At 48.4% G+C, this 9,551-nt stretch overlaps 1 protein-coding gene across 1 annotated transcript in view; it reads left to right on the top strand.

The window, feature by feature from the left end:
* Window positions 1-1,489: 1,489 nt before the first annotated feature.
* The window catches only part of LOC308365380 (dedicator of cytokinesis protein 9), a 48,018-nt gene continuing 39,956 nt past the window's right edge, over window positions 1,490-9,551 (top strand). The window contains exons 1-2 of the mRNA XM_080838779.1: window positions 1,490-1,784; window positions 6,447-6,563. Of these exons, the coding sequence (XP_080694905.1) occupies window positions 1,671-1,784; window positions 6,447-6,563 (231 nt within the window). The 5' untranslated portion in view covers window positions 1,490-1,670. The remainder of the gene's footprint in view (window positions 1,785-6,446; window positions 6,564-9,551) is intronic.

The raw sequence follows: 9,551 nt of genomic DNA, 5'->3' as shown, positions 1-9,551 counted from the left end.
AGTCTGGTTTAAGTGGAGATCTTCTGTGTAAAGACACACACACACACACACACACACACACACACACACAACCCCCCACCTCCACTCACTTCCCCGGAGGAAACCTCCAGCCCTCTTCACACTGAGGTGGCCTGAGTGGGGTGTGCCCTTACAGGAATGCCCCTCCAGCAGATGGATCAACAATGTACATGCCCTCTCTCTCTCACACACACACACACACACACACACACACACACACACACACACACACACACACACACACACACACACACACAGGACACATGCTCCCCCACACAGGAGACAAGCATAATCCCTCATATCATTGCAGTGGGACATCCAGGAGGCAGTTGTGAACAAAACGTTTCCACAGCCGAAGTATTGTGTCAGGGGCTATCATGAGTGAACTGTGCTGTTAACATTCAGTTCCATCTCTTTTTATGAGCTCCAGCCTTCACCTTACAAATGCCATTGAGCATAAGCGCTAACAACAAGTGCTAACTGGTCTAAATTTGAGGTTTACGGAGTATACCCACTTATTTTTCAGTCAGCGTTGTGTATACCCACTTTTCAAAACAGGGCGTTTATCATGTGCTGTATGGGCTGCTTAAAAAAATTTCAAACATTAAAAGTATACCCACTTCTCCAGGGACCACTACACCACTGGGCAAGGATGTTAGTACTGATTTGATCGGATCTTATGACGCTAGACGTGTAGAATGTATTGTAGATACGTCTCCTCGTCCAAGCCACAGACAGTTTGGCTCTTCTAAATGAGTGAGTCAATATGGGTCAGGATTTTTGAAGGCTTTTTTATCCCGAGGGAGCTTGCTACAAGCTAAATCTGAAGTGTCTGGAGGCTTATATGTCTTTGACATGAGGCAAATCACTGTTCGCAGCTCCTGTGGGTCTCCCTAATATGTCCAAATCTGTGTGCTCACTGTGAAATCTTTCTGTAGTGAATTTATGTGTCTAAATATGCTATGCTATGCTGAATATGCTAAACACAATATTTATGAATGAGTTGCAGCTGTTTTTCTTACGTATGTATTTTAACAATGGGGCTACTCCTTTCTCAATATGCCGCACACACGCACTTTCATGTCTCTTTCTTCCGCTTCTCCCTCTCTCTCTCTCTTTCTCTTTCTCTCTCTCACTTTCTCTCTCTCTCAGTCCCTCTCACATTTCACAAAATTGAAACAGTGGAACTTTTTTGCTCTTGTTCTGCAAGAAGTCCGGTCTGTCTGTTCATAGGCAGTGGAATGTTCTTCTTTTGTCTGACTTTGTTAGGACTTTAGTCTGCAGGTGGAAGACCGGGTCAGATGACTCAGGTCGAAGGAGCAGTATGCAGTGTGTGTGTGTGTGTCTGTGTGTGTGCGTGAAATTGTAGTAACTCCCCCAGGCAGCACAGCTGAGTGTAGGAGGGGCCGCCTCTCTCTGCGCTGACTGTGTGTGTGTGTGTGTGTGTGCGTGTGTCTGAGTTAGAGTCTGTGCATGAGTGAGTGAGGCTGGGTCTTGGCGAGTGAGCAGCCCACTGTAGAGTGTAAGGCTGCTCTGGAGAGCCCCTTTAAACGCGCTCCGCTGACAGGCATCGTGCCGCCGGACATGCTGGCCTGGCACTAACCTCAGGAACACCGCAAGGAGAATATCTGTCCAGGGAAAAGACTGTAACCATGCAGGGAAGAGCAAGCAAAACCCCTAAGAAGGAGCTGGTGATTGAGTCTCCCCAGCAGTACAAGAGCCTGGCTGCTGCTGAGGCGGAGGTGGAGGCAGTGCCACAGGTGGTGGTAAGTCACGCATCAGATAACTGGATGGCTGGGACCCGCTTAACGTGATGCATGACAAGTAGAATGAGGATTGAGTTTACTGGCATGTGCTTCAATTGAAGTGACGTTGTTTATTACTTTAAATGTTGTGTTGTAAATTCACAACTTTTCCTGTGATGTAGTGTCATTCCGTAGAGTGATTTAGCTCAGTTAAAATTGTGCGCGTGTGCGTTTTGTTTTTGTTGACTTTCTAAACGTTGCTCTGGAAATCCAGACCAGCCCTCTGCATGGGATGTGAGTCCTAATCCACACAATGACAGGGGCTCTGGTTTCAGAGGAGCTTTGTGTGCTCCGGTGGAGGGGAACCATGGACAGGGCAGTGGGTGGCTCTAGAGATGAGCCAGGTGACTGGAGGAGTTAATTACAGAAAGTGACGCTTGTAAAATCACCCGCTCCCTCTCAAAAGGTCATTCTCAGCGACGGGTACAGATTGCCAGGTTTCACTTAAGACCTCAGATGGCTACTCTCACCAAAGTTCACCTTCACGGAAGCCTCAGAGTGAGATTCCAAAGGCATTGTTTTCTGCTCATCAGTGGGCTCAAAGCCAGACGTTACTTTGTGTGTACAAGAGGAGTGAGTGATCAGTCTGTATCTATCAGCTGTGAAGTCCCACTTCTCTTGAGAGTTTAAAGACTGTTGAGTGTTGTTCAGTGTTGTTCAGTTGTGAGTGATAAGTGAGTAAACACTGTTCAGTGTTGTTGAGTGTTGTTCAGTGGTGAGTGATATGTGAGTAAGTGATTTCACTCCGGAGCTGACTGGAGGCAGAGCTGACTGACTCTGTTGGAATGTCTCCCCTGTCAATCCGATGGGAGAGTTGAAATGTGTCATCGAAGGAAGATGAGAGAGATATTGAGCAAATGCGTTAAGCAAAGAAATAATTAAAACAGGCTTCTCCACTCCTAATGATTTGTGTCAATGCCACCACACTCCTCCATCCTCAGGAAAAGTGGCTCCAGTCCTCAATTAAGTCTTGTTGCATTACAATAGATACCACGGCAAAGGGTGAAATGTGGAGGATATTGGCATATCTTTTCGACACCCCCAGACTGTAAGCTAATGGGCATTTTATCCAGAGGAATGTCAGCAGATGCAGCACACTGGCTTGTGGTCGTGGAGGTGGAGGTGGAAGGTGAAGATGGTGTTCCTGGGAGTGCATGGGCCTTTCTGCTGTGGTTGGCCTGGCCTGGTCACTCTGGTTTGGCATATGGAAGACATCAGCTCTGATGTGGAGGTTTGAGGAGTGGACTCCTGAGGGAGGGAGGAAGAGAGAGGGAAAAGGAGAGAGAGCAAAAGAGAGAGGGAGAGAGAGAGAGGGAGGAAAAGAGAGAGAGCAAAAGAGAGAGGGAGAGCGAGCAGGAGGGAGAGCAAGAGAGAGAAGGAGAGAGAGCAGGAGAGAGAGCAAGAGAGAGGGAGAAGGAGAGAGAGCAAGAGAAAGAGGGAGAGGGAGCAAGAGAGAGAGCAGGAGAGAGAGTGAGAGAGAGAGAGCAGGAGAGAGAGTGAGAGAGAGAGAGAAAGGAGAGAGAGAGAGAGTGGGCGCAGGCATACCAGACCAGTGAGAGGATTAAAGCTCAAGACTCAATCTTTACTGTCTAAGTGATGTCATCATAAGTAAACCATAAAATAGAGCAGAAATTCAAGTCTTTTGTTTAAAATAGACTTGATCTCATTACAGTGAATGAATAGGTCAGATCAGTTTCAGGTTGTTATTGCTATATTAGTATCAGACTGACCAATTTTACAAAAATGACAAAACTCCGACCTGATTCATTGTGTACACAAAAGCAGTTCCTGCAGTGGCTGGCTGATTACTTAGGGACAAAGGGAAATAAAACTCTGTCACCTGTTAACCATGTGACAGTTGGCTAGGGGCCCTCCAATCTGGCCTCTGCTCATTGCTCTGGACACCACCTACGAGCTGATCATTAAACCACATCTACCCGCTAGGCATGGAGCGGGAAACGGCTCCACTGCCATGCAAATACTCAACACAGCTGTCCGTGTGTGTGTGTGTGTGTGTGTGTGTGTGTGTGTGTGTGTGTGTGTGTCTGAGTGAACAGTGGGATCTTGTTTGTGTTACTGTTTCAGTGTGTGTGTGTGTGTGTGTGTGTGTGTGTGTGTGTGTGTGTGTGTGTGTGTGTGTGTGTCTGAGTGTGTGTCTGAGTGAACAGTGGGATCTTGTTTGTGTTACTGTTTCAGTGTGTGTGTGTGTGTGGGGGGGTGTGTGTCTAAGGCCAGTGTCTGGGAGCTAGTATGTCTTGCCTTGGCTCGGCCAAACACCTTGCACCACGTTTCCATCAGCCGCCAGTGGAAGCAGTTAGTTTGTCTCTTTGTCTCTTTGTCTCAAAGCTGCGGGTGTGTGCAGGATCATTGCCTCCTGAGTAGCCCTGTAATCTTCCTGACTCACCTGTTGTCTGCCTGCCTGCCTGCCTGTTTGCTTGCCTGCCTATCTGTCTGTCTGCCTGTTTGCTTGCCTGCATATCCGTCTGCTCGCTCCACCACAGCCCATCCTCTCCTCACCTCCCCTTACCTCCCCTTTGTCTTAGTGTGGCACGTTTCAGACGAACCACCTTGTGTGTCATAAACCCGTAGACCCTGTGTGTGGGCATGTTCTTGGGTACAGTCAATGCTGGTATTCATGCGTGCCTAAGCGCTCTCTCTCTCACCTGGACACGGTCTGATAGAGCCACTGCTTGCTGACACACGAGAGGCTGGGCTGATCACTATCAAACACCATCCTCGCTGTTCCCTGCTGAAAGAAAGAGAGAGAGATTACGGGGTAACGGGTCCGTGTCCAAGGCTCTCCCTCTGAGGTCACCGGTCTTGTTTATCAGCCCCAGATGTGAAGGCAGTGTGCAGGGGCTGGGCCTCAGATACTCTCCCACTTTAATAGCAGGCCAAGAAACTGCCTGACATGTGTACACACTTGTGCCTCATCTTATTTACCTGCTCCAGCCTGTTATTACGATAAGGCAAAGGGAATCCAGAGACCCCCTCATCATGGAGCGGTAAATGTGTACGTCTGTGGAATGAATGTTTGTGTCTGCGCAGCAACATGAAATCCTTTCGTGGGTCTTGCAGAAACTCTTCCAGCTGTTTCTGTTTGTGATGTTGTTGACCAGCAGTTGTTCAGTCATTTAGGCTCTCTTGGCTGACCGCCCTATCTTGCCACAATCTAGTGACACAGCAGAGCTAGAACAGTTCATAAAACAGGATCAGGTTTGTTTATATTTGTTGGTGGTCTGTGCATTAGCACACAGCATTATCATATAATTCTGTTAGAAGTTCTCCTGTAAGGCCCAGTGATGTTTTCATGCATTTCTGAGTGAACAGTTGGATCTTGTTTGTGTTACTGTTTCAGTGTGTGGGAAAGCATGATGTTAATGCTTCGGTGTGTGGGTTAGCATCAGGGACGTGCACAGGAGTGGGCTAAGGTTGCTCGGGCAACTGCCCGTTTGCCCTCCTCGACTGAAGTTGCCCCTCCGAAGGAAATATATATATTTGCGATCAGATGACGGGGGTGTGGCAGCAGCGGTTAGTGAGAGTCTAAAATGATATTGGCAAAATTTGCGATTAGATGACGGGGCAGTGGCGGTAAGTGAGAGTTTAAAATGATATTGGCAAAATTTGCGGACGGGGGAGTGGCAGCGGCGGTGACAAAAATGAATGTGTTGCCCCTTTTGTCCAGGGCAGAGCAACTGCCCTTAAAATGTCCTTTGCACGTCCCTGGTTAGCATGATGTATACCAGGGAGACGTGCCTGTGAGTTGGAGTCAGATGGACCCGCCCTTTTGCCTTTAGTGGGCCTGTCAGTATTCTCTGTGTGAGCAGTAACAGTCAGCACTGCATGTCACTGTTTGCTTAATATATAGCATGTGTGTGTGTGTGTCTGTGTGTGAAGCAGGCGTCAGAGACTGGTACCATCTGCCTGTTCGGAGTTTTAACTCCCCACAAACACGCCACACCACACCACACTTCCCACACTGCCCCCGATGAAAGGCACGACTCCGATGGGTTTTTGCAAAATGTTCTGTCTCTCTTTGAGGTTGATTCGGGCTCAAAAGAAAAACAAAAGAAAAGAACAGAGGAGAGATGCTCTTTGAAAAGTTTACCCCGTGGAGTCATTCGCCGTTGCGCGGGGCGGCCGTGAGTTGTTATCACATCTGCTGTGCATTGAGATGCTGCTCTCTGTCCAATCGGCTGACAGAGCTCCAGAGATTACAGCAATAATATCACTTACCACACACTTCCCCCACTCATCTCTCTTCCTCTCTCTCCTTGCCTCCCTCCCTCTCTCTATCTCTCTCTCTCTTTCTCTCTCTCTCTCCCTCTCTATCTATCTTTATCTGCATGAAGTGAGAGTGAGAAAACTGCCTCATGAGCATCAGTGACACCTAATGTATGACATACTTTGTGAAGCAGACCCTGACCCCTGACTAAACTCCGTGAAGCCCCCTTCAGGAACATTCATTGTGGGTTCTTGTACTTGTTGGTTGTTTGTTTGTTGTGTCAACATGCTATTCCCCCTTAAGCAAGCCAGCTCTCTCACAGCCATGTTCTCTGCCTCAGCACTTACTGTCTGCACGCTCTAACTGGGGCTATTTTGTGGTTTTGTTTTATTCTCCAGGCGAAGCCGAAGGTGATCGAGCCGCTGGACTATGAGAGCGTGCTGGTCCAGAGGAAGACTCAGATCCTCAGTGATGTCCTCAGGGACATGCTGCAGTTCCCTCTGGAGGACTTCCAGGTGAGAACCATTTGGGAATTCCACAGCAAATGCTCCGGCTTACTTTAGCTTAAAGGTGGTGTGGTGGTGGTGGTGGTGGTGGTGGTGGGGGATCTCCTTCCTGGGTGTTCTTGAAACAACCAGAGAGGATTTTAGAGTAGTGACACATTTTTTGAATTCATGGCTGTCACTTAGAGGTAGTTCACATTCCCACATGGGGGTTTGCTTCAAGGCAGTGTTTTAACAGGTTTATTTTGAGGGACAGCATGACTCTTCTATGTGCTGCGTTTCTTTCTTAGCGAAACCCATTCCTCCAAGTGTCAATGTTGTCGCCACTAAAGTCACAGATGGCTGTGTCTGACAGCTGTTAAAATAGAATCAGTGGTTGTTAGTCAACAACACCCTAGGCCAGTGGTCCAGTAACGGAGCTATGCATTCCTCACCTCACTGTCATTTGAAAGTAACTGCTATTTGACAGGTCACAGAAGATAGTCAGATGGCATGTGTACATTTTATGAGAAGTACTTGGAGAAAAAGTGAAATGATTCCAGTTTACCACCACACTCGCACTGGTAAAAAGATGACTGCCAGTACGGTTCTCTTTTGAGAGCTGGAGTTTCCATTTATTTTGATCAAGAGGAAGGGTGGTGGTCGCTGGACACATCGCTGTATTTATTCCTGAGCGGAACTGTATGTTGTGATAGAGGCGAGGTTATCAAGGTCTCCCTTCGACAGGGCTCGGGCCACCATCAGACTTTCCATCAATAGCACATGTGAATCCTGAGCTGGAAAGTTTGAAACCCAATCCTTGTCCAGCCCGCTCACTTCAGGAAATGAGAACACACTGGATGAGGGGAATGGGAACCACATCCACAGAGACCTGACCCTGACCGTCTCCCAATGAGATGGGGACGGGATTTATATTATTTGTCCTGTAGTAAGACTTTCCCTTGTTACAGTGTCCATTATGTATTTAGCAGCTTGCCTCATACCCTATATATTAAGGGGATTCTATTAAATGTCACATTCAGTCCCCTGTTATAGAATGTACAAAATGGCCACTGCTTTGCCTGGTTAGAACACCATGATATAGTGATATCAGTGGTTGCTTTCTCTTCTTACCCTTACTTTTATTTCCTCTCAATCTGGAATGTGATAGTTGGGCTTCCAAAGAGATTCTAAAACCCCCATTCATTTGAAGAAGCGTGAAGGGAATTGAGGTGACATACCCAGATGATTGGGTCGAGGTTTATCTCAGATTTTCTCTCTTGGCTGTTTGAAGTAAGAGGGGAGATCTGAGTTGGTTAAATGAAGCTCTGTGGTCTGGTGGGAGAGGGAGTGCAGTGTACACTGAGGGTCTGGTGGGTAAGGGAGAGTAGTGTACACTGAGGGTCTGGTGGGTGAGGGAGTGCAGTGAGGGTGTGGTGGGTGAGGGAGTGCAGTGTACACAGTGAGGGTCTGGTGGGTAAGGGAGTGCAGTGTGGTTCATCTGTGAAGGCCAGACAGCTTGGCAGCCCGTGGGACACAGCCTTGACCGTGCCTCTGTTCTTTCATGGGACTTGCCCCTGAAATTTGAGAGCCGGGCGGGTACAAACCTTTCGTTGTGGGGGGAACAACAGGTGATGCATGTGAGAAACAGAGGGAGAGAAGGAAAGAGGGAGGGAGGGAGGCGAAGGGAGGGTGGCAGAGGGAGGGAGGGAGGGAGGCAGAGGGAATGACAAGACACCATGACTGAACACAACATCTGTTTGGTCCTAAATGAATCTCAGGCTCGTCACCAGAGCGATTAGTCTCTTCCGCCCGTACTCTACGCGTCGACCTCAGCTGTGGCAGAGGTGCCTTGCTGGTGCTCCGCTCCTAACTCCTCTCACAGACACCGATGACTGAGCACTGGCTATCTAGGCCAGCCCCTGTGGAATACATTCGATCAGTGCGCTGGGCTGATGGCTGCTGTGGCCAGCTGCTCTGTAAATCCCGCTGCTGGCAGCCAGCCTCTCGCCTCAGCTCTGAAGACACCAGCAGACACGGCCCTCCACTCCCCCACTACCCCATCCCCCTTCCCCTCCCACCGCTCCGGGCCAACAAAACAAGGCCTTCCACCCAGGCGTGTTATCAAATTAGACGTCTAAGAACAGAGTCTCAGCTGCTCAAGAAAAGGAGTGTTTTTTTTTCTTTTTTACGTTATCACCATATGGCTTTTATCAATGACACAGCGCGCAGAGGGAGCCAAGCAGGGGAGTGTGTGTGTGTTTGATGTCCCTGGGTGCTGCCAGGACCTTGTGCATGTGGGACGGGTTTCTATCAGGACAGCTCCCTCACACAGTTCGCCCTGGCTGGCTTCAGACTTTGATCATCAGAGAGTTAGTGTGTTTTCAGTCAGTGTGTTTTTTCAGATCCAATTCAAGTTCAGAGATTTTACTAGGAATGAATTCATTAAAGTTTCTGACACAGGTGTTAGGTTTATCTTGTGTTACCTTCTCTTAAAAAGATAAAAAACAAAAAATGTATGTAATCTAAAAAGTTAGCTGTAGACCTCTGTGGTGTGGATGGCCCCTGTCTGAGTGCAGCTGCATTCCAACACTGATGAGAGCCGTTCAGAAGATCCCGGCGGCTCTCCTCCGAGGCTCGTTTCCCCCTTGCGCTTCCTCTTGCCCACTTCCTGGCTCCCTCTGGCCTGCACGCATGGTGCTCCCTGCGGCTCGCTCGGCCTCACGCAGATTAGCATCTCCCTCGCAGGAAGCCTGAACTGTGGGGAGGAAGGCGAGACCTCTCTAGGTTCACAAATAGAACCTCCTCATTGTGTTTGGTGGCGCATGGGCCCAGAGCCATTGGCACCATGCAGGGGCTTCACAGCGTGGCTCCCTGGAAGTAGCCTTAGGGTTCATTTAAACTTTAAAAGGACAGGAATGTGTGAGGACTTTATAACTGTTTGAAAAAAATTGAATTGGATATAAATATTAAAATAGCTTTTACTGTTACCAGAAATCCTGTTGGAAATCATATTATCCT

The sequence above is a fragment of the Sprattus sprattus genome (assembly GCF_963457725.1).
Source record: "Sprattus sprattus genome assembly, chromosome: 5".
NCBI classification, from domain to species: Eukaryota; Metazoa; Chordata; class Actinopteri; order Clupeiformes; family Clupeidae; genus Sprattus; species Sprattus sprattus.
Note: the sequence above shows the minus strand (reverse complement) of the source record. Positions and strands in the feature narration are given on the sequence as shown.